Here is a 25,832-nt window from a genome sequence, read left to right as displayed (position 1 = left end):
TGCTTACCTAAAACACATGTGGAAGGAGTGTGGTGTGCAGTACAAGTTTACTACCCTGTACCACCCACAAACCAATGGTCTTGTTGACCGATTCAACAAGACATTGAAAGGTATGATCATGAGACTCCCTGAAAAACTCAAAAGGAGATGGGATGTCCTGTTGCCATGCCTGCTTTTCACTTATAGGGAAGTGCCACAGAAAGGAGTGGGGTTTTCACCCTTTGAACTTCTGTTTGGTCATCCTGTAAGGGGACCACTGTGTCTTGTGAAATAGGGTTGGGAGAGGCCGCTCCAAGAACCCAAGCAAGATATTGTGGACTGTGTGCTTGGCCTAAGGTCCAGAATGGCTGAGTATATGGAAAAGGCATCCAAGAATCTTGAGGCCAGCCAGGAGCTGCAGAAGCACTGGTATGACCAAAAAGCTGCCATGGTTGAATTTCAATCTGGACAGCAGGTCTGGGTTTTGGAGCAAGTGGCACCAAGGGCTCTCCAAGACAGGGGGAGTGGCCCTTACCCTATCCTGGAGAAAAAGATTGAGCTAACTTACTTAGTGGACCTGGGCACCAGCAGGACACCCAAAAGGGTTATCCATGTGAAACACCTTAAACTCTAAAATGACAGGGCTGACCTCACCATGCTGATGGTGACTGATGAGGAACAGGAAGCAGAGAGTGAACCTCTCCCTGATCTGCTCTCTTCCAGCCCAAAAGATGGGTCAGTGGATGGAGTGGTCTTTTCAGACACCCTCTCTACCCAACAGCAGACTGACTGCAAGCAAGTCTTGCAACAGTTTGCTAGTCTCTTTTCCTTGACCCCTGGTCTGACCAGCTGGTGTACCCATGATGTGGACACTGGTGACAGTAACCCTGTCAAAAACACAATCTATCGACAATCAGACCAAGTCATGGAAAGCATCAGAGCTGAAGTCCGCAAGATGCTGGAGCTAGGGGTGATTGAACCCTCTGAGAGCCCCTGGGCTAGCCCAGTGGTTCTGGTCCCCAAGCCTCATCAACAGGGTGGAAAGAGAGATGAGGTTCTGTGTGGACTATAGAGGGCTCAACTCTGTCACCAAGACAGATGCACACCCTATTCCCAGTGCAGATGAGTTGATAGACAAGTTAGGGGCAGCCAAATTCCTCAGTACCTTTGACTTAGCTGCAGGGTACTGGCAGATTGGCATGGCCCCAGGAGCCAAAGAGAAAACAGCATTCTCCACCCCTGATGGGCACTATCAGTTTACTGTAATTCCTTTTGGGTTAAAGAATGCCCCTGCCACCTTCCAGAGGTGGGTGAACCAAGTCCTGACTGGATTGGAGTCCTTTAGTGCAGCTAATCTTGATGATATTGCTGTCTTTAGCTCCACCTGGCAGGGTCACCTGGTCCACCATGGGAAGGTTCTACAAGCCCTGCAATTTGCAGGACTGACTATCAAGGCATCCAAATGCCAGATAGGGCAGGGCACTGTGGTGTACCTGGGCCACCTTGTTGGTGGAAGTCAGGTCCAACCCTTACAGCCCAAGATCCAGAGTATCCTGGACTGGGCAGCTCCAACAACCCAGACCCAAGTCAGGGCATTCCTTGGCTTGACTGGATACTACAGGAAGTTTGTGAAGGGATATGGGTCCATTGTGACCCCCTCACAGAACTCAACTCCAAGAAAATGCCCAAGAAAGTAAACTGGACTGTTAGCTGCCAAAAGGCTTTTGGCACCCTGAAAGAAGCAATGTGCTCAGCACCCAATCTAAAAGCACCAGACCAAGCAGTTCATAGTGCAGACTGATGCCTCAGAGCTGGGGGTAGGAGCAGTCCTATCCCATGTCAATGAGGAAGGCCAAGACCAACCTATTGCTTTTATAAGCAGGAGGCTACTCCCCAGAGAGCAGCGTTGGAGTGACATTGAGAGGGAGGCCTTTGCTGTGGTTTTGTCCCTATAGAAGTTGAGGCCCTACCTGTTTGGAACTCACTTCCTGGTTCAAACTGACCACAGACCTCTCAGATGGCTAATGCAGATGAAGGGGGAAAATCCAAAACTACTGAGATGGTCCATCTCTCTACAGGGAATGGACTTTGAAGTGGAACACCGACCAGGAACTGCCCTTGTCAATGTATGAAACTTATATAGCGCAGGACTTACCCTGGGGCATCTCCGCGCTTGCTTAGGGAACCCGTCCTGGTATTCCCCTGTGAGAAACCCCGGCAGGGTATCCACAAAGTGAAAGCCAGGCATCCCGCCGCGAGGGGCCGATGTGGAGATTAAGCAAGCTATTGCCCAGAGTCGCAGAGTGTGACCCCGTGAGTCGAGTAGGCACCGGAGCGAGAATTGTCGAGACCGTGGAATTTATGAGCCCGAGACCCGCCGAGGCGGGGAATCGAACCCTGGTCCACGGTCGATCTCAGATTCCGGGTCTGCCGCCTCTAACCACTGAGCCACACTTCTCCACTGCAGATGGACTTTCCAGATTCTTCTAATTAGGCAATGAAGACTCCCTAGGGCAAGGTTAGTCTCATCACCTTTCGTTTAAGTGGGGTTTGGGGGGGCGGGGTGTTGAGAAAGTGCCATCTTTCTTGCATTGGTATGTCCCCACATTTTGCTGAACTGCTGATGTGCTTTGACTGAGTGTGCCCTGGGCTCCTGCCAACCAGGTACCCAGGGCCTGTGTTCCTTCCCTAAAGCTGTATTGAAACAAAACCCAATTGGCATCTCTGGCCACCTATTAGCCCCTAGTAAATAGTACCCTAGGTGCCCAGGGCCTGGTGACCAGAGAAGACCCCTAAGGGCTGCAGCACTTATTGTGCCACCCTTAGGGGCCCTGTACCCTGACACCCACACACTGCCTTTGCAGGCTGAGTGTCCAAGTACAGAACTAATCAGAGTCGACATGAAACACATCCCTGTGTAAAACCAAAGTGGGTGATGGCATGGCACATAGGGTTGTGTGCCATGTCGTCTCTTGGTTTAGCTCTGTACCTAGACACTCAGCCTGCAAAGGCAGTGTGTGGGTGTCAGGGTATAGGGCCCCTGAGGGTGGAACAATAAGAGCTGCAGTTCTCAGGGGTCTTCTCTGGTCACCATGCCCTGGGTACCTAGGGTACCATTTACTAGGGGCTGACAGGTGGCCAGAGATGCCAATCGGGTTTTAGTTTCAACACAACTTTTAGGGAAGGAACACAGCAACTGGGTACCTGGTTGGCAGGGACCCAGGGCACACTCAGTCAAAGCACATCAGCAGTTCAGAAAAAAGTGGGGGCATACCAGTGCAAGAAAGATGGCAATTTCTCACATTAACTTTGTGACTCAATCCTCTAAATCAGAGGTCTCTCAAACTTTTTTGCTCTAAGGGGTGTGCTCCCGGACAGTGCTTAGGAGATCATTTCAGGGGTATTTTTCTGTAGTTCATAATCTACGCTTTATGTGAGACTTATTAAAGTACAAAATATATCAAACCAAAACAGAAATAAATATATCAAACCAAAACCAATAAACACTAGGCCCCATAATTGGGGTGTTGTGAGCCTGGGAGCCAATGCAACTGCACCTGCTGCACTAATAAAATCCTTAAAAAAAAAACTCCCTAACTTCCTCAGGGCATCTCTCCGAGGAAGCTGTGCTGATCATTTATATTCTAAAAAATGTCCCCCTCCCCCAGGTATAGCACCACTTACTCTGGGCTATCTCCTTGATGCTTTCCAAGGAAATCACTACTTATCTTTCTCCTGGACCGTTACTCTGAGGCCCAAGGGGTCAGGACGATCTGCATGCAAACAGAGCTCAAAGTGGACTGGATCTATGGGGAGCCACATGCTGCATGCTTTTTTAATTTTACAGAAGCAGTTCCCATACATTTCATTAAAAAACAACAACCCAGAACAATTACTGTGGCCCTTGAAGTGCCTCTGCGTAAAATTGAAGTGTGGGCAGGGTTGGGGACGAGTTTTCCTATGTTGTGAATCTCAGGGAGACACAAAGCTAAGGATGAAACAGCCTTTTCACCAGTATGCCTGCTACCAGAAAGACGGTAAATGTGTGCAATTGGCCCTGTTTATGATGAGTCCGCCCTACACCTTTGTGGAATGGGAATGGACTGACGTCAGGTCGGCGATTCCTACCGCATCATTTGGATGCAGTTGGAAACATCAATTTTTCTTTGGGAGCTTGTGCGGTCGGCGAAAAATGCCCGCAGCATTCGCTCCCATAGAAAAATGGATGTTTCCAAACATCCCTGCACCGTGTGGCAGGCACCTCATGGTGCCTGGCACACAGTGCAGTGATGATTAGGGGTCAGGGCCAAATGCAGAGGGCCAGGAGGCCATACTAGGGGCCCACAAAGTCAGTTTCTGACAGCCAATCCATGTCGGAAAGGCCAACATGGATTGGCTGACAGAAACTGACATCATAATCCTGATAGCATAAACACCGTCGTTAAGGGATTAAGGCTACTTGAGCCCGTCGGAGCGTTGTCGGATTCCCCGGCCGGTTTAAACTCTGACCGCCGCCATCATAATATGGCGGTCGGACTTTAAACATACAATGCCGCTCGGGAGGCTTTCCGACAGACATTGTAATTAGGCCCTAAATGTATAGACAGCTAGCTTGGAAGTCAGTTCAGGCTTTAATTGATGGAGGCATCTGAGGCTTCATGGGGACAATGAGTTATTCTTTTTCATATTTCATGTCACATTGTTATAAGCTGAGTTCTAGAAAGTGTACTTTTAATAGACGAATGTTTGCATTAGGAAATGTTTACTTATTACTAAAATATGTTGACAGCACTTGTTTTATCTCAAAACACCAGACCATTTTGCAGCAGGCTACCTCATACTGTATATAATATAATTAAAAAATAATGACTTGCATATTCACAGTGCTTTCTGCTCCAGGCTGGGACCTTCTAGCACTATAAATACACAAGCCACCATTCCTCATATTTGTAGTGGCCACATTACCCAAATGAAATTTCAGAATGTAAAAGAATGTATTTCTATCTGATTAGCTTAACTTACATTTATTTTTCGTTTAAGGTTTCTGTGTTATTTTATAGGCCATAAACAAAGTGCAAACCAAAACACTTGAAGAATATGTTCTTCTTTTTAGCCATGTTTTTAACATTGCCACCACATGGCTAAAAGGAACAATAAGTGGCTTGTTTTTCCACTTTGTTACCTGCATATGAAATAATACAGACACCTTTAACGAAAAATAAATGCAAGTTCAGCTAATCCAATAGAAATACATTCTTTTAAATTATGAGGTCCCCATGTGTGTGTTTTTTTTACCAGTTCAAGGACTGCATTTAAATGAAGATGGACTGGAAACGTTCCAAGTTGCGCTTCCAGGCCATCTTCATTTACAAGTACTTAGTGAGGCATTTGTGCCCGGCCCCCTAGTAATGCAGCCACGGCCCCCCAGAGGGACGCGCCCCACCGTTTGAAGACCTCTGCTCTAAATTGATGTGGTTAAACTGTGTTTCTGATGTGCTGAGGATGTTAGATAATTTCAGTACTTTAATTAGTGCTAGCGAAACTCATGCTTCTTAGTTTGTCTGCCTTTCCTTTTGCAGAGTCCCGAAGAGTGAAGTTACAGGGAATGTTAGCAGACTTCAGAGATGTGGATGGGATTGCGCCAAAGTCTCCCATTCCTTCGGCCATTTCCGGTCAGCCTCGCACCCATGAAGGTAACCCTGCATTTTCTGAAAATGTTCCTACCAATAAGCAGTTATGAATGAATGAACTGGACTACTAGGCACCAAAAGGATATACTGCTACTCATGACATTAAATATATGTTCATTTGTTCCGTGTAATGTGTCATAGTTATCCATATTTTGTCTTCTACTTTTTCTGTCTTTGCTCTGTTTTGATCTTTAAAATGAAATCCCCCAGGGCAACATCAATCCTCCAGGACTATTTGTATGCAATTTTAAACAACTTCCATTCCTGAAGCAAATCCTACAGAGAGGTGGAGCTTACAAATAAGAAAAGCTTGAGTGTTCCACTGATAGTTTACTCTATCCTGCTACCTTTTCTCCTTTGCCTATTCCTACTCGCTCCAATGTCGGATTTCTGTGCTTCTACAGAGGAATCAAATGCTTCCTATTTATGTATTGTTTATCTTCAGAGAAATAATGAGATTACCTACCTAGATAAAAGTGAAAGATATGGCATCTAAAAAGATTTATAAAGTGAAACAAACAACAGTATAAAAGCAGTTATGTCTGAATAATAAAAACAAAGGCCTCCCTACTATTGGCATCCACATATGGCTTCAGGTAAACACTTTTTTTGTTGTGCTGCAGAGAACTTAACTTCCAATTCTATAAATGCGCACTAGTGTTCAAATCACCAACATTAGTTGACATCCACAAAGAATCTTTGTTGAGTAAATTCTGACTGGATCTTACCTTCAATTTGTAGTTAAACGTACCACTGAAGTTAAAATACAGTATATCAATCAAAATGGTTGAGGGGCTTACAGATGATTTTCTAAATGTAAAACAGCTTATTAGACCTGCCTTTTAAGAGTGTACAAAGTGAGATGCATCCGTTGTGATGGATGTGTGACCACTGGTGTTGGACCAATTATTGTATTAGTCTCATCTGTAGTTTTGCGTGTGGCACCAGGGGAATACAGGAAGCCTTCATGGCTATCATTTGCGCCACTGTTCTCACCGTCAGATGTAGCCCCTTCTGGTAACAATGACTCTCTTCTAGGATTGCATTAACCCTCTTGCCCAGTGGTCTTGCTTTTGCTGTCTGAGAAGCCAAGATTGGCCCCAGGAATGTTTTCTTCTTGTCTGGGTTCTGTGATGGTTTCTCCTAATTTATGGAGAATTCTAGTATTTGTAAGGTCTGTATCACCTTGTTGAGGTACTTCTTGCTTTGACTGCTTGTCTTTGCTTTCACCAGCCAGTCTACTGATTATGGATAAACCAGCATTCTTTGATGTCTCAGGTGTACTGTTATTGCAGAAAAGCATTTTGTGAACATGTTGGATTTTATTTCAAATGGTAATACCTTGAATTGGTAGTGTGTCTTGTTCACTACAAATCTGAGAAATTGCCTACACCATTTGTTTACTGGTATGTGCAGGTAGGCATCCTTGTGGTCTATAGTTACCATGCAGTCTTCTTTCTATATGAGGGAAATGACCTCTTATAGAGCTGCCATTCCGAATTTTTCGGTACCTGAAAGTAGTTTGAGTAAACCTCTTTGAGTCCTGGAGAACTAATTCTATAGCTTCTTTGCTTAACAACTTTTCCACTTCCTTTTGTAGTAGTTGTTTGACTGTTTTTTCTTCTTTAATGTTGGTGGTAACGTTAGAGGTGCCTTTGTTACCTCAATGCAATAGCTGTATTTATTGATAGTAAGTATCCATTTGGCAGAGGTAATCCTCTCCCACTCTTGCCAGAATCCTATGATTGTGTGGGGTGTGTGGCTTGACAGCCAACGGTGGTGGATGCGTGAGCGGGTGGCTCCGCACCGGCCCGACAGTTATCCGGCTGTCCCCGGCTCAATCCCAAGCCCGGACCACTGAAGCGGTGTGTACTGATCCCGGAGGGGGTTGCTGGAGCGGCTGCAGGGGCCCGATGCATAGAGTAGGCTAAATTGCACCCGAGCCTCCGGAAGCTGAACGGGGCCTGGGCCTCGGAGGTCTGATGTGGCGGATGTTTCGTTGAGGGTTGGATTGTTGACCCGTCCTACTTAATCTACACCTGTGACCGCCCCTGCCGAGGCAGTGTGCATCTGGCAAATCAGAGAACTGTTGCTGGCGGGCAGAGCCGGACGAGGGCCTGTGATGGTCGAGGTAGGGCTGCATTGTGCGGCCTGGACGAGACCGGCAGTGCTGTGATCCCTGCAGTGTGTGAAAACGGCTGGACCCCGGCTAGGGACTGGCCCAGCCGGGTGGTGGTGAGGCCCGCAAAGGGATATTGCGATAGCTTCCGGATCAGGCCCTGAGCTCTGAGAACCTGGTTGAGCCTTGCTGGCCCTACTAGAGTGGAGGTAGAGTGGCCCTTGGTGCAGTGGAGTGATCCCTCCCTGGACCTTTACTGATCCTGCTGCCAGGCAGAGGCCTGGGACATATGATCGGACCCGGGGGCAGCGGCTAATGTGGCTGGAGGACGTGGAACACTGCGATGCTGGAGAGGCACTTGGTGATCGAAGCGTGGCAGCCCTGACATCGCTTAGCCTGGGTGGACCAGGGACACTTGCAGTGGGGCGGCCCGGTGCAGTGGAGAGTGATGGAATGTAGAAGGTGGCTCGCATCCCTGTGTTCCATACCCACAGAACCCACTGCCCTGACATACCTCAGTCACCCCTCTAGCTGGGTGCCCTATGCCAGCGGTGTGGGCACAGGTGCATGAGCCCTGTGCCCCTACAGTACCCAGGGCCATTCCTGGGCACTGTAAGTGCAGTGATGCCATTAAGAGTATATGGTACTGGGAGGTCGTCATTACGAACTCCACAGCACCATAATGGCTTCACTGAAGATTGACAAGTTTGGTATCAAACTTCTCCGCACATTAAACCCGCATTGATGCCAGTGTGGGATTTAATGTAAAATGCACCAGAGGGCATCTTAGAGATGCCCCCTGAAAACCTAACCTACAAACCACGTCTGGACTGAGAGGCTGCCTAGGCTACCACACAGCAGACATGTTGCTGGACCCCTGGGTGGAGAGCCCCTGCTCTCCTGGGCCTGCAACAATGCACATCCTAGGCGAGGTGCTAGGTCTCCTCCCCCAGGATGGGCAGGGGGAAACTTCAAAGGCCTGCCGCCCTTGTGAGCTTCTCCAGGCCACTTGCTGTACTAAGCAACTGGCCCCCACCAGTTCTTACCCCCACTCTGGCGGGAAGACTGGCGGGAAACCCTACGTCAGGAAGGGGGGGTGCCAGCATGTGCCAACCCCACCCCTCAGGTGGGAGAGGCGAGGTGAAGCACGACCCCGGGCTCCGGCCATCTTGAAGATGGGGAGCCCTGCCCAATCACAGCTAGGCTCCTGCCCCCCTCCCACAGGAGAGGAGCAGGCTAGGGGGTGCAACCACCCCAGGACAGGGACCTATTGGTCCCTGCCCTTGCCCTACCTGTAACACCCCAAAATTCAGTATTTAGGGGCACTCTGAACCTTCCTTCCTCAAATCCCGATAAGAAAACCAGAAAGAAGATCAAGAAGAAGATCCGCCGTGCAGCTGCTAACAGGACGACACCAACTGACTTAGGCCCAGCCCTACCGGCCTGTCGATCCTGGAACCTTCTCCTGCTAAATCCTGGCGACTCCTGTGGACAGCAACCTTGGACAACCCGGAGGACCTGCCTGCCTTGACCCTCTAACAGACTGGGACTCCCCTGAGCAGAGGCTCTGCTCCAACAGCAATACCCCAGGTGCCAGCCATGAACCACAAATTCAGCCCACTCTGCATCCGCCGAGCCCGGCCCGTTCCCCGAGTGATCCAATACCACGAGGACGTCCCCCCGGCGACTGGGACCCAAAGTCCAGTGCCCAAAGACCCTCCTCGACGACCCAGACGACGCCTGCAGCCTCAGAACCAGGGACCCCCCCAACCACGAACAGCTGAGGGTAAGATTTCCCGATACCAAAAGACACCCCTGCACCCGGGGCCCCACGGTCCTCTGTGCCTTCCTTTGGAGTACCTACCTCTTCTCCAAGATCCCAACTTACCTCTCGAAGTGGTGATCGCACCTGAAGAATCTCCGTCCCCGAGCCTGCAGCCTTTGTTCACTTTGTAACTTTACCATTGGATAACATTGAGCACCCGACGGCTCAAAAGCACCCCACACCCAGCCGCCCGAGTTCCGCTGGAAGTGCAACTTCTACCCTACTCTACTTCCCCACTTGCCTGAGTAAGTGACCTGCAGCTCCGCTCCCACAGCCGCGTGGCCTGCCTGCTTGCAGCCACCAACCAAAGGCCCTCTACCCTCCATTGGATTGCATTGGGCCTACTCTCTCTGCACCCGGCTGCCCCTGTGCCCCTGAGAGTGTAACAACTGTACCTTTTCGACCCTGGGAGACCCCTGAGTCTATGCCCAGAACCTTAACCTCACCAGTCGAGTACTCACCTGAAAGCCGATAACTCACTTTCCTTCCATAGGCTAACATTGACTGGCTTTCACAGAAATTTCTTTTGCGTGTCGATTTTTGCAACTTTAAAATATTCCTCTAAAATCAACCGAATAACGATTTCCGAAATACTCACCTGGGATCAAGAGAGAAGCCAGTGCTGTACTTTCTAGTTCAGTGCGGAACCGCAAACGTAATCTTAACTGTACTTACCAGTTAGCTGATTTTCTTCCATAGGAAATCATTGACTGTTTTTCTTTGAAATTTTTTCAAAGTGTTGATTTTGGCAAATTACAAATATTCCTTAAAAATCGTACCAAATGCTGAAAAGTAAATACTTACCTGTCTTAGGTAGAGGTCCCAGTGCTGGATCTAGGAGTCCAGTACTGGATTACAAAAGTAACGAGAACCTACTTTACCTGTGACTTGAATTTCCCTCCATAGGATAACATTGCTAGTTTTCTCTGAAAAGTTTCCAAGTATCAACTTTGAAAATACATTTATATCCTTTAAAAAGTACAACTGTAACCAAAACGCTTTTACTTAATTGTTTTCAGCTTAGGTCCCGGGACTGAATCTAGGATCCAGTCCTGGAATTCCAAAAGTAATCTATAAAGTAATCCACTGCATTTATGTAGAAAAACCCATTGAGCTCAATGTTAAATTGTGTTTAGAATTGTGTTGCCAATTGCAACCACTGTAGCTATTGTACTTACAAAGTCTATTGCCTTTCTGCAAAGTAATTACCTAAAGTTACTCATATTGAGAAAAGTATATTTTGATACCTGTTAGTTCTAAAATAAAGCAACTATATCTTTTGATATAAAAACAATTGGCCTAGAGTTCAGTTATTCAGTGTGTGAAACCTTTTGCTGACTGTGTACAACACATGCTTTACACTGTCCTCTGATACTGCATTACTGCTCGACCAAGCTACCACTATAGAGAGTAAGTTCAGATCTGACTTTGACCTCTGTTATACCTCTGGGGATTGGGGACTCTATACACACTATACCTTACTTTGGTCCAGTATATATAGAGCCACTTTCTTACACATACTGCACATCTAGATCTGCTATGCACTGGTCAAAAAGCATCCCCCCGAGGGTGTCCAGACTCTTTCAAACAGGGCCAAGGCTGCTACTACTGTGCTGCCCCATGGGGTGCCTGTTCTAGGCATTTGTCAGGCCGCTACTTGGGTGGCACTCCATGAATGTATGAAGCAGTATTGTCTAGACAGCAAGGCCCACCGAAAAGTACACTCTGCCCGCCTGGTCCTTCACAATATTTTGGTTTGAAGCAGTTCACAGACCCACCACCAAGGAGCTATTACTTGGGTATCCATTAAAATGGTGAAGAATCTGCAGTTAGAAGTCTTCTTCAGAAGAACAAGTTTGATAATGCTCTTTCTGGTAGAGCCTCTGTGTAATCGCATTCCCACTGACCCTTCCACCTTTTCGATCCAGTGAACTGGTCTCTTCACACAAAAAGATCCTAAATTAGGAATCTGTTTTGCTCCTTGTTTGTGGGTGCAATAGAGTCATACACTCAGCCAGTGTCACCGTGCATTAGTGCCACCTATATAGGTCCGTGAACTATTCTGGATTCCGTCTGACACCTGGAGATGTGTTAAAAAAGGGGGGAATCTACGTTTAGAGTCTACCAGAAAGAGTGCCTGAAGAGTAGTAATTTATTTGAGTTCATTGCACCGCTCTTAAAGCTCACTGAGGACTAGCTTTTCTGGAGCATGCTTTTGCTCCAGTTTGCCGCATCATGGCATGCGATGCAAACACAGAATTCTGCATATCTTCGTAGTCTGCCATGACTATTCACTTCAGATCCAAATGATTTAAGAGTACTTAGTGACTCTGTCAGAAACCGTTATTATTTACGATACAGTTGCCACCCTAGGGTGTTATCTCCCCCTTAGACTTCTTATATTGTTATGTTGCTTATACTTTTAATACTCCTTACACATTTTTTGCTGAGTAATTTGCAATTTCCTGCTATCCATTACTAACACACTTGGCACACAAGTAATTTCTTCAGGGAGAGCTGCCTCTACACTGTGTGGTGAGTGGTTACAATGAAGAAGCTTTCTCAAATGGAAAAGAGCTAAAGTTCCAGAAGGCATGGCAACCTATAATTAGATATATGGCGAAAGACTTTTAAAAACTGAAATTCCACAAGTGGTTGAGAGTGCTGGATATTCTAGAGGAGTCAATGAGAATACTCTAAACTATCACTGTACTGAACATCATGCATAGAAACCGGAAACATTAACTGTTACCATTAAGATCTTTGCACATATGGGAACGCACACAGGAAGCCTAAAGTGAAAAGAATGATGTGGGTGGTGGGGGGAGGTAGGTGAACTCTGAGACGCAATCAGAAGCTTTGGGCAATTAAGGGAAAGGGGTCACACAAAATAAGTCTGGAACAGGTTATGAAAGTTTATATGGAGATGGGCTGGCTGCTAAAGTGAGGTAAGGTGGTTTCTTTAGGGCTTAGATACTCCCAAACATTTTCTGAGGGGCCACAAAGTATGGTCTGGGGTGAGCCCGAGGCCCTTGTTGATGCTAGCAGGAAGGGAGTGGGGCTTTGTAGGCAGTTAAATGTTGCTGGGTACTGTATTGGATTAGTTTCCATTCATTCAGTTGGCTTGTAATTAAAATTTTCCAAATTTAATTAACATCTTTTTGAGTGTTAATGCTCTCTAAAATAAGCAGCAGCTCGGTGCTGCTTTTAACCCGGGGGCCACATCTGAAGGTCAGGAGGACCGGAGGCAGACCCCCGGCCGTACTTAGAGTAGCACTGCTTATGGGGAATGGAAGGTTCTAGTTGTTTTAAGGTGGTAATGCTCACCTTGATTCTGTTAAAAACCTAATGGAAAATAATGCAAAAAACTATCATGCATTTATATTGTTATTGCGTGCAGGGTTAATCCTATTTCTGCATTTTCTTTAGGTCTGTTACTTTGCTTCCTACTTAATGATTTTGTGCGTGTTGATTTATATTAACTTTCCTTTGTAGGTTCTGTCTCCATGAGTTTTCCCCCTGATGTGTTTATCATGGACACAATTGGTGGTGGTGAAGTGAGTCTGGGGGACCTAGCAGATTTGACAGTTACAAATGACAATGACCTCAGCTGCGATGTAAGTGATTGAGGCTCTCTTCAGTAGCCTTTTCCACCTCTTGTTCTCTGTCTTATGCACTCTTTTGTTCTTTTACCAGTCTCCTCTTCGGTGGCCAAGTCCCTTCTTCACCTGTTAGGTCCCTATTTTTTCAGCTTGTGAAAAAGTTTCCTTTAATAACCATCTTTCTGTCAATTTTCACCCAATAAATGTCCCCAGGCATCAGGCTGGATCTTTAAAATTTAATATCTCTCTCATGCTAACAGGTGGATCCTTGGCTGCTACTAGACTCGCACACCTCCCAGACTTGATATCATGAAGCCACTCGGGCACAAAGGCATCAGTTCTTGCCTTTGTTTCCCCCCCACCCTTGGTGGCGAAGATGCACTGTATGAAACCTACCCTTTCCCTCAATGCCAACATAGAAATTACACCCCTCAGAAAATAGAGGCTGCGATTCAGTGAGGAATCGGCACGTTGATACAGCATCCACCAGAAAGATTGTTACTGAAGGTAAGTAACTTTCTTCTGGTGGATAGATTCTTCTACCAGCAGATTACTAATTTGAGGACTTAATACTAAAGCTGTATCACCCTGGGTGCATGTTGGGCGAGAACAGCCAAAGGGTTAGTCGCCACAACCAATAGGCTAACCGTCCTACCGAAGGCATTAGTGTTAAGGAAAAGTAGTCTGAAAGCATAACCAAAGGCAAGACGGAACACTAGCTACCCCAACAGTTGCAGGACTAATGCAAGACAGAAGGCTGGCCTAAGGGACACACCTTTCATGCCTCTGAGCACTAACCAACAGAGCAAGAAACCATACAATGCCCTTACAGCAGCGCCCAAGACCTCATTGGGTCCAGTAGGGAGCAAAAGAGGGATGCGAACACACTAGCACTTTTTTTTGTTTTTACTAGCAGGGAGTTTGGAAATTAAAATCACCTAAAAGAAGCCAAACTCCAGCTACCTGAACCAGAAGAGGCAAATACAATGAATCACCAAAACAAGATTCCTACCTCCAGATTCAAAACAACATGCAGAAAGGTGTATTAGTCTACTAATGAAAGGGAGGAACCATCTGTCATCACAGCGCCCTAGCCATCCAAGGACAACAGGAAATAAAAACCGGTTGGTGCAGCCAGTGCTGTGTATCTCTAGACATGTGTTTCATGATTTTTGTCCTCCTTCACTCCTAAATTGCAAGGTGGTTGGTTCCCAGAGATCGCCAGCCCAATAACTCGGCAAGGAGCCAATCACAGAAGATGGAGCACATTGCCTAGCATACTAGCACACGATTAGCCCAGCCTCATTATGGTAAATGCAGTGCATAATAACACTTCAGTTCAAATTCTTTAGTATTCACAATTGTTGGTGCTGCCAGTGCTGTGTATCTCTGGACATGTATTTCAGGATTTTTGTCCTTCAGTAGAGAGTAAGAAATGAAATTTGGTGGTGCTGGCAATGCCGCTCAGTCTTCTCAGGCTTAGTACCACTCCCAGAGCACTGGTGCATCCTAGAGCAAGCAAGCAAGGAGCCAATCAAAAAAGGAGGAGGGAGCACCCTGTCTGGCATACCAGCACACCACTTTATCCCAGATGCACTGTAAAGGCAGGGGAGGATAACACTCGCTTCTGTTGAAAGTCTTTAGTAGTCACCATTGCTGGTGCAGCCTGTACTGTGTATCTCTAGACATGTGTTTCAGGATTGTTGTCCTTCATCAGTAGAGAGTTGCAAGTGAAATTGGGGGTGCTGGCAGTGCTACTCAGTCTCTTCTCAGTTCTAGTACCACACAAAGTAAAATGGCTTGGGGAGTGCTCCACCACTACAGGCGGTGACAGTCAGCCATCTTCAGTAGTGAAAGTAGGGCACAAGTACCTTTGAATGGAAATTATCTACTCCTATACCAATCTGCCCAAGCACCAAACGTAACTTGAACTCTGCTCAGAAACAAAGGCAACAACATACAAAATAGAGAAGTAGCCAAAATGATTAACTCTCCCCACACAAGCTGGAACCCACCCCTTAAATCAAAACAGGAGCAGGCTTAACTTTGCATACCCAAATCACCACCCCTTTAAACGGTCCGGCAAACATCACACATGGATTTGAAATCATTTGAGGTCATCGGTTCCCAAGCCAGAAAGTATTGACGCAGAATAAGGACAGCAGAACAAAACCGAGACTGCATCAGCAGCCCACAACTCTGGCTCCTTGCAAAGGGCAACTAAGAAAGCCAATGAATGGCCTAGAGATCAGACTTAGGAAGAAACCAGTGACAGAAACTGACTTAGAATGGGCCGGCAGCACACCACAGACCAAACTTAAACTTGTGTGGTGCACCCTCCTGCCGCAGACAGACAGAAGATGCGCTTAAAGGAACAACATTAGTTATAACTGGAAAATCACCTAGTTATCGATCTGCAGTCAATCAAAAGCGGGGGCAGAACACCACAGAAGCCGAATCCAGAATCGAGCATTAAAGATGTTATCTTTGAAGAACAGAAATGCTTGCAACACAAGAAACCATAAAGAGTGTATAGTTTTCTAAGGATAACATGCAGATGAGAACAAGCCCAACCTTTACAGCACCTGCAGTTCCAAGGAGGCTTGACCCACAGGGAGAACTGCTACCATAGCATGGTCCCAAAACATAAGTCAACAAGAACAATGATGTGAACACCAGAAGGGATAACTTTCACCTGCACAACACTGTAAGAGCTTCTGTAAATAGCTGAAAAGGAGGATGGATAGCCCATAAGACGGACCCTCCTGAAGTAGCTTCTCAGGATCCCCAAGAGAAGGCACTCCCCTTAAGCACTAGGTAATGTGTGAAGTCCGGCACAAGCTCAACAGAAGTGTCTCCCTATGGTCTAGCCTGGGAACAATCCTCAAACAGTTTTGACAGTGTACTGGTCTCGCCCTCTGGAGAACCAACTACCTACTCGGGGAAGGAACATGCCCCTTGTCTCTGCTTCTCCAGGACCTTATCAAGTCCTGCTCGAAGAAGACAAGAGCCGTAAAAGGAAATTGTCAACAGGTCAGCTTGGCTGACCCTTGGGATACCAGAGGGACCAAATCAAGTAATACAGTACAGAGACATACAAAACCATGGACTCGACCACTGAATTCTCCATATCAAGGTGAGTCAGAAACTGCTGTTAAGCAGCACCAAATCCATTATGATGCACTTTTGCAAAGTACCGTTTACATGATCTGGAAGGAATGGAGCCACCATCTGCTTCCTCTCCTGAAGAGCATGGGAGTAGTGGGCCAACAGATATGTGAGATTTTAGGAGCAGGGGGGCGTTGCACCTGAAAAGTAAACTTACTTCCTCCCATTGCATCAGTTCCCTTCCAGTCAGCATCTGGAGGAACAAATGCATATGAATGAATTAGCTTATTGACCAAACTGTTATCCAGAAAGATTTGCCGCCTCAAACTGTCCAACTCTTGATTAAAAGTAAAAACTCTTGGTCACCCAAACAGTAACCTTATGGAACTAGATCCCTTGTAGCCGGAACAGAAGCTGACCTATTCTAAGTAAACTCAATGTATTTCTCCACAACCTCTTAAAAAGGCAGCAAGGGCCTACATGAGGAAGGATCATACTAGAGAATGTCTATATGCAAATTACCTAACCTCTGTCATGCGTTGGGGAACATCCAGTACCTTTGCATCCTTGCACAGTTTTATAAAAAGAGGAAATGTCCTCCAAAGGAAGACCTGGGGACCAATTTAAGATCAACCTCAGACTTCCAACCACTAGCATTATGAAAGGCATGACAGAAGCCTCCCTGAGACTGCAAAGAAAAGGAGGCACCAAGTGGTTCATTGGTATCATCTACATCTTCCCACAAGCCATAATAGACTAAGCAGAGGCTTCAGAATAACGAGCATACAGCTACAACTCTTCAGTCGAGACTGCATGGCGCAAGCGGTCCAGGATCACCCTAATCTGCCCCGTAGGGGTCGACCGACTGAGCATTCAGCACATTCAAACTCGGGTAGTGGTTGGTCCTCTGCCATCAGCTAACTATTTAGCCAGATCTTTGGTGGCAGGGCGTCACACACAGAAGTTGGATGGAGCTGACCATTTGGCCAAAGCTGACCAGCACATGGCAGGAGACTGTCGGCGGAGTAGCATATTATCGGCCCAGGCGCTTCTAAAGGGTACACGGGAGAGGGAGAGGGACGGTTGGGGTAATGGGTGAGGTGGTGAAAAAGAGTACTCAATGCCTTGGTTAATGCTGACACCTAAGCAGGGTTAGCAGCAGGTGCTGGAAAGACCAGGAACGGGTCAATAAACACAGGGCACAGCTCTGAGCCAGAGGACGACCTCTTGGACAAATAATATACAAATAGAAAGGAGGAACACCTCTCAATTAAATTGATATAAAAGTTCCAAAGTAGGGTGACTGCGAAGAGGATAAATCCTGGGATAGAAATGAGCTGAATCCAGAGTGAGGCATAGAACAACGTTGCTTTCATAGTCCTGCACAGGTAATATTACCCATCCCCCAGAGAGTACAGAGATTAAGGTCCCCAAGAAAGCACAGGGCCCATTTTTGCCAAGGTGAGGATGCCGGATTGGCAAGACACAGAGTGTCTTGGGGAGGCAGAAAACAGGTCCTACAGCAATGTAAAACCTTGAAAAACTTCAGGCGAGAGCAAAATCGATGCAAAAGGAATAAAGATAATGCCGTCAGTGTGCCAGATGGTGCCTTATGTGGCTTTGTGACATGTCTGTGAGGTGTTGCAGTCAAATCTTAGTCTTTGTGCCACCTGTTGGTGCAAGAGAACTATTGCAATTTTTCACGATCTAGTCTGGCACCTGAAAGAGATTGAGGTGCCAAATCAGTAGGTACCAGTAGCCATCAGAACCATATCTTTATGAACTGGTCCCTCTCTGTCAACACACCTCATCCCTTGACTTGCTTCTCAGCTTCGTTCCATCACGTCAAAAGGCCACTCTCTTTTACCAAGCCTCTACGTCTTATTATTTGGCCATCATTATTCCTGTCCGACCACATGCTCTTCCATAATTGTACTTGCAGATCCTTTCTGTTCCTTTCCAGGCTTTCATAACACTTCTTGGTTTTATTTTCATTGGCCCTCCTTGCCGTGATACCTCTTGACCTCCCTTGTGGCTATGCATCTTTCCCATCTCATACACCCCCATCATTCTTTCTTTTTCTCTTTGTTTTGTACTCTCCTCTCCCTTTCTAGTCTTAGCATGCCAGTTTCCTCTTACCTGGCTTGGTAATCTTGCCCTTTGAATGTTTAGGCTTGTATTGCCTTTGTTGTAGCTTGCAGATGGAAAGGATGCATTCAAGAAGACCTGGAATCCCAAGTTCACGCTTCGCAGTCACTATGATGGTATCCGGGCACTGGGCTTTCACCATGTGGAATCTGCTCTGGTTACTGCATCAGAAGATGGTACATTGAAGCTCTGGAACCTACAGAAGACGGTCACCACTAAGAAGTAAGCTACATGGTATAATGGAGTGCAAATATATGATATTGATAGTCTGATGTAGGAGCTTCAATTGCTTGAGCGGATGTGCAGTGCTAGACTTGCTTATTTATCACAAAGGTTAGAGGGGTAACCTAGCCACTGAAACTGTTAACTCCTTGAAGGAATATCTTTCTGTATTTATGTATGAAGCACTATCACGAATGCTGTTACGTGTGTGTGTGTGTGTGTGTGTGTGTGTGTTCATAAAAAGTATAAATATCAATCACCTGTTATTTTTTTTTTCTTGATTTCTGGGTTTTTGTATGGGCCATAGGTGTCCAATTCATTGTCTGTCAGAGAGAGTTCTCTTTGCACTCAAACAATGACTTCTGATGTCGAGGTCGTGGCATCAACTGTCCTTTATTGGACCATATAAATTAATCTCTATCTTTTCCTGCCAACACATGTTTCGTCTATTGCTGAAATCTTAACAGCAGACTTCATCAGGCCTGGAATGTAAATATGATGATGTAATAGAGAGGGAACTCAAGGGGTATTAGTAGTCCCCTTACCAGGGTGATAGTCATATCACATTGAAAGCTGAACCCACCACCTTTCACCTTCCTTCTCCTCCCTCCCATTGCCCCCCTCTTCTCCCTGCCCCTCCTCTTTTCTTCTCCCCTTTCTACTTATCATTTAAAGTATAACACAATATTGCACTCTGAACGTACCCGACATTACCATATGCAGCACACAATGGGTGCCTCTTGGGTCACTGACCCTTGTAACTGAACTACTAATACCAGTCGACTCTTGTTCTGCACCAAAACATGCAGGCTGCAATGGCAGTGTGTGTGTCAGGATACAGGGCCTCTAATGGTGGCACAATATGTGCTGTAGCCCTTAGAGGCCTTCCCTGTTGATAGGGCCCTTGGTACCCATGGTTCCTTTTTACAAGGGACTTACATGTGGCCAGGGAGTTACCAATTGGGTGTGCAACAGTGCAGTTATAAGGAAAGAACATAGGCCTGGTTGACAGTAACCCAGGGCACACTTAGTCAAAAGAGCATCAACATCAGGCTACCATGCAAAAAGAGTCACTTTCCTACACTAGGGAATTGTGCTGCAGCCAGACCTGTGAAATCACCATTACCTATTGGAGAGAGGTAGGTAAATGTTGTGTGTACCTGCCATGACATGAGCAGGGGAGTGACGGTTGAATTAACCGGTGAGGGATGTCTGAGGGAGTTGGTGGTCACGCGCTGTGGGGAAATTGTACAGAGGGGAATGGGGATGTAGTGCAGAGGTGAAGCAGCCCTACTCACAGGAAGGAGTGGTATCATGATGTATAGGGTGCCGTCTATTGATGTTACACCTGTGAGAGTGCTCGTTGTCTAAGGGTTCATGGTGGGCCTCCATCCGTCTTAGCCTCATCTGTGAGTGAGTATTGTTCCCACTCCTAGCGGGAATCGCCCTGCATACAGAGCAATCTGAGAGTGTGTGCCTTGGCTATGGTCTATGTCAACAATACCCTGATCCAGCCACAAATCTCTGGGAGGCGGGGGATTTACATGCCATGGCTATATTCCATTTGTACAGCACAAAGGCCAGGTCAGTGAAACTGTGTAAGTGTTTATGGGGCGCAATCCCAGTAGACGGGATTCAGGAGAGGGTATAAGGGGGTATGTGAACATTTCCGCCACTATTGAGGTCACCTCTGCCCACGTCTGTGATAATGGTGCGCAAGTCCATACCATGTGTATTAAATCTGCAGGCTGTAATTTGCCATGGGGGAATTCCGGGAAAATTGTTGGAAACATGCGGTTAATCCGGATCGGTGATAAATAAGTGTGGTGAATGTAATTAAAGTAGGTGAAACAAAACCTAGAATTTCGAGAAACGTCCTTGGTCAGCCGTAGAGTGCGGGCCCAAGCTGGATCAGCAAGGGGTGGATGGAGCACTGCCTCCCATCTGGCAAGGGCCCTTTCTGCGTGGCAGTTGAGGTAGTGTTGAGAGCAGAGTACAGAAACGTGATAGGTGTGTGGAATCAGATGTCGGTAATATAGACAGAGCTGGGGACGATAACTGTTCGGTCTCACTGGCACCCCACATCTCGTGGGCCACCCGACGTAGAACACAATATGATAGGAGTTGGCAAGCATGTAATCTGTATGTCTCGGTCATGTCTGAGAATTACATGTGTTCCCTCGTTATAGACATCCCCCACCTGTGTAATCGCAAGGATCCCGGAGCACTTTTAGCATTTTTAAATCAAATCTAATTCATGTAAATCTGTCTTTTTAACCCCATCCATGCTGATGACGGCCGGGAGCCGTTATGCCACAGAGTGCTCGTGTGCTGATGACGGCTCCCGGCCGTCATGACTGCACCCGCGATCGGAATGTGCCGCACAGGCGCAGAATCGCAGCCGCGTCCAAGGGGTTAAATTAAAAAAAATTGAATGCAGTAGCCTATCTGGAGCTTTAAGGGGCAACACATGTATAAACTGTCATGCCTTATTTGAAAAGTTCTCCTATAGCCTGTTACTTTTAAGACTTATTTGATAAGCATTAGTGAGCTCTATTAGGTGTCTTGCAGCCAGCGACCTCTGAAATCCCTGAGAAAAGGACTCTAGTCTCCTGTGGACAGCAGACCTGTCCAGAAGAAACCTACCCCAAGGACTCCAGATCCAGGGAGATCCTTATCCCCTGCCCCCTCTGCACCCGACAAACACGGGCCGAGTTTGATTGGCTCACCTGTGCAGTAAAGTGCCTCCCCATCCCCCAGCGATCCTGACCACATGTCCAGCATTGGATGACATCCCCATACTTCCATGACGATGCCTGCAGTGTGACTCCAGAGGCTCCCTCCGAAGCAACCATCCCCGGTAATAAGACTCCGACGTTAAAAGGTACCCCTGCACCGAAACCACTGGGCCTTGGTGAGCTGAATCAATGGTGCCCACAAAACCCTTACATTCCAACTTCCATCTGCTGTAGCTTGCAAACTCCGGTGCCACGCCTGCAGCCTCTTTTCCATCAGAAAAATCCTCGCTGAAAAGCATTGGTTGCCCGACGTAGAAATTGCACCCGACCGCCCCTGTGCCGCTGGTGGTGTATGTTTGGTGCTGCTTTATGGCCCTTGCAATTGATATACTTACCTGCAAACAATGTTGCTCCAGGCAACCCCCTCTCTCCACTGGAAAGCAACTCTGATTTTGAACTCTGCACCCAGCCGTCCTTATTCCGCTGGTGGTGCAGTTTTGGTACTTACCTGACCCCTGGCCCTTGCTGATGCTTGGCAACGAGGACTAAGATTGTAAGTTCAATACTTACCTGTTTAACCGTAATATTGTTTTGCAGCGTGAATCTTTCTGGATTCACTATGCTGTGCATTATTCCGCGGTCTTGTGGTTGGGTCCGGATTCGTAGTCTTTTCTTTGTTTTTTTTGTTTTTTCTTAGCCCAGGTGGGCGTCGGCGTCACACCCCCTTGGGTGTATTTCCGGTGACGTCGGCATGCTTCCTGCGGAAGCTCCCACTCTTGGGCGCCATCTTCAGATTCTTTTTTTCCGCGGTCGGGTCTGGATCGTTCCCGTTTGGGCTCCAGACATTTTTGGAGAAAGAAGAAAGAAAATACAGAAAAGACGAGGAGAAGTCATCTGAAGACTCCAGGGGACTTCATCGACGAAAAGTCAGCAAGGAGAAGGCGTTTTTCATCGAGATCATCGACGACCGTCGACGAACACGCGACCAGAGAGGCCCTGGACGCTCGATGATGGACAACACGCCGTTCAAGTTCTGCCGTAACTGCCACCACAAGTACGCGCAGAAGGACCAGCACCCGGTATGCAACCTTTGCCTACTGGTGAACCACGAAAGCGGAGACTGCAACGCCTGTTCCGCCTTCGCCCCGAAGACCCTTCGTGTGAGAGAGAGGCAGAGGGTAGCACACGCCACCCTGCAGGGGAAGGCCCCAACTCCGTCCCTCTACGAGCTGGGGATGTCCTCCGAGGAAGAAGACAACGCTGCCGCCGAAGACGACAGCTACACGGTCGTAGAGACCGATTACACAAAGACTTCTGACAAGGTAGGAGACTCTTCGGCCCCCAAGAACCCGAGAGACTCTGAGTCTAGAAAAATCGAGGGCAAGACACCGAAAGCGCCGACGCCAAAAAAGGCGGGTTCCGCGACTACTCCCAGGCCCAGCGGATCCTCCGAGAAGGAGTCCCCGGCGCCGAGAGGTGCTGATCAGCAGAAAACATCGAAAATCGTCCCCGAAAAGGATCGATCGACGCCGAGGGAGAAAGACCCAAAACTGACGACGACGACCAGAGACCCAAAATCCGGGTCGACGTCGAAAACTTCGACACCGAATGGCACGGCGACGAGCCATCCGCCGAAAAGAACAGCCGACCCATCCAACGCGGAACACGCGGCCGAGATGGAGAAGGCGCCTCGAGGCCAAAATGGAGAACATCATGCAGCGGAAGAAAGATTTCGATGCAAAGATGAAAGCCTTCACGATCCCTCACAAGACCAAGCCACCGGTGGTGGAGGCGGTCGAGGAGGAGGATGAGATCGCCGAAGTCGCCGAGGAACAAGACCAGGACGTCGAGGTGATCGACGACCAGGAGGAGTACGAGAATCCCTACGATAGTTACAACTATGGGGAGGAAGAGGAAAGCAGGAAGGACACAGAGTCGGCACCCTCTGACCTACAGGAGGTAGATTACATAGATGTCGACACCGACAGCCCGGAGGAGGTGGTCGACACTTACCCCTCGAGGCCCTCGCCGCCGGACGACATCGGGGCCTACAACTCGGTGATACAATCTGCCGCAGCAGCTTTCAAGCTCAAGCTCGACGAAGAGAAGCAGAAAGCAGACTTCCTTCTAGAAACATTGCTCCCAACACAAACGAGGAGCCAGTTCCTTCCAATGCTCGAAAGCGTCTTGGCTCAGGGGAAGGAAGCATTCAGGGAGCCCGCAACATGCAAGGCAGTAACTCCCAGAACTGAGAAGAAGTACAAGCATTCCACAAAGGACCCGGCCTACATTCAGGGCACGGTCTCCGCAGACTCCATTATCACGGCCACAGCAAGGAGGAGGGCTAACGTACCCACTACCTCGGGCCCGCCACCGGATAAGGAGAGCAAAAGGATGGATCTGGTGGGCAGAAGGATCGAACGGAATGCCGCGACCCACTGGCGCATGGCTAATTCCAACGCCCTGATAAACAGGCACATGTACCAGATCATGGAGGGGCTGGGGCAGTTGGTGAAGGACCTGCCCCAGGATGCCAGGCAGGAGGCCGAAAAGCTGGTTGAGGAGGGAAAAAACGCGGCAAATTCTTGCCTTAAGACGGCCCTGGATGGGGCAGACACTGCCAGCAGGCTCATGATGATGGGCGTCACGGAAAGGAGGCACGCCTGGCTCAGGATCTCAGGTTTCAAACCGGAGGTGCAACACAGCATCCTGAACACACCGTTCAACGGCAACACGCTTTTCGGAACAACAGTTGATGAAACGCTCAGTCAACTGAAAAAAGATAACGAAACAGCAAGATCCATGGGAGCATTGCAGTTCAGAGGGAACAAGAGGGGCACCCCGTCACGGAGGCCCGGCGGGAGAGGCGGAAACCAGCCAGGTACATCACACCAGGCTTTCCAGCAAACGCACCAGGCAGACTCGCAGGCTCAGCATGGTCAGCAGAAGCAGTCCTGGCAGTACCAACAAAGAGGCCAGTCCTTTCGAGGGAGAAATGGACGGGGACAAAATAGAAGAGGGGGGCAGCAGCCCACCTCTAAGTGACTTCAAAAAACTCTGTTTGCCCGCCCACAAAAAAGATCCCAGGGGGCAGCACGTACAGATGGGTCAAGACAAACTAGACACCTACGACCACATGACACCAGTGGGAGGAAGATTAAGATTTTACCTCCGAGAGTGGAGAGAAATCACATCAGACAAATGGATCCTCAACATTATCCAATTCGGATACTGCATAGAGTTGGAGGGGAGGCCAACAAGCAGAAAACCAAAAAGAAAAACACTAGCAAGCAAGCAGCTGCAGTGTCTTCAGGAGGAGGCAAAGGAACTCCTGCGGAAGCAGGCCATAGAACGGGTACCCCTCAAGGAAAGAAACACAGGAATATACTCAACGTACTTCCTGGTACCAAAGGTAGACGAGACAATGAGACCCATTCTGGACTTACGGTTCGTGAACAAATTCATAAGAACGCAAAAATTCAACATGACCTCCCTGCAAGAGGTGCTCCCACAATTGCAGACCGGGGACTTCATGGTCACAATAGACCTCAAAGACGCCTACCTGCACATCCCAATGAACAGAAAGCACAAACACATGCTCAGGTTCACCATTGGAGAAAGCCACTACCAGTTCACGACACTGGCCTTCGGACTAAAATCAGCACCAAGAGTTTTCACAAAGTGCCTCGCAGCTGTCGCAGCGCACCTACGAAGGCAAGGAATACACGTATACCCTTACCTGGACGACTGGCTGGTGAAAGCAAACTCATACCAAAAATGCAAGCAGCACGCACATACAGTGACGAGCACGCTCACAAGCCTGGGGTTCTCCATCCATTGGAAGAAATCCTCAATGGAGCCGGAACAGGTCAAGATCTTCCTGGGAGCACAGATCAACACCTTACTGGGCAAGGTGTTCCCCAGCGAGAAGAGGGCGAGGGCGCTGGTGAAGGAAACTCGCCTCTACCGGAAGAGGCAAGCTCGGACAGTGAGGACTGCGAGCAAGATCATGGGCATGATGGCATCATGCATCCACCTGGTACCAAATGTACGACTCCACATGAGACCCATTCAAGAATGGCTACAGGAGCAATGGTCACAAGCTACAGGCGGTTGGGAGGATCTAGTGGTTGTAACGCACGCAGTGCAGAAGGAGATGGCATGGTGGACCATGGAGAACATAACAAGGGGAAAGCCTCTAACGCCCCCAACGCCAACAGTGACCATCACCACAGACGCATCCCTGAAGGGATGGGGCGCTCACATGGAGGAGCTCAAGGTGAGGGGACTGTGGACGCCAACAGATGCGGCAAAACACATCAATTACCTAGAACTGAAGACAATCTTCCTTGCACTGAAAGCCTTTCAAACAAGACTGTACAAACACAAGGTGTTGATACA

At 47.9% G+C, this 25,832-nt stretch overlaps 1 protein-coding gene across 3 annotated transcripts in view; it reads left to right on the top strand.

The window, feature by feature from the left end:
* The window catches only part of STRN4 (striatin 4), a 316,827-nt gene that overhangs the window by 154,657 nt on the left and 136,338 nt on the right, over positions 1-25,832 (top strand). For all 3 annotated transcript variants that reach the window (XM_078660996.1, XM_078660994.1, XM_078660995.1), the window contains 3 exons: positions 5,559-5,672; positions 13,109-13,230; positions 18,518-18,693. In XM_078660996.1, the coding sequence (XP_078517122.1) occupies positions 5,559-5,672; positions 13,109-13,230; positions 18,518-18,693 (412 nt within the window). The remainder of the gene's footprint in view (positions 1-5,558; positions 5,673-13,108; positions 13,231-18,517; positions 18,694-25,832) is intronic.

The sequence above is a fragment of the Lissotriton helveticus genome, chromosome 9 (assembly GCF_964261635.1).
Source record: "Lissotriton helveticus chromosome 9, aLisHel1.1, whole genome shotgun sequence".
Taxonomy (NCBI): domain Eukaryota; kingdom Metazoa; phylum Chordata; class Amphibia; order Caudata; family Salamandridae; genus Lissotriton; species Lissotriton helveticus.
The sequence above is the reverse complement of the archived record's forward strand: the minus strand, read 5'-3'. Positions and strand labels throughout refer to the sequence as shown.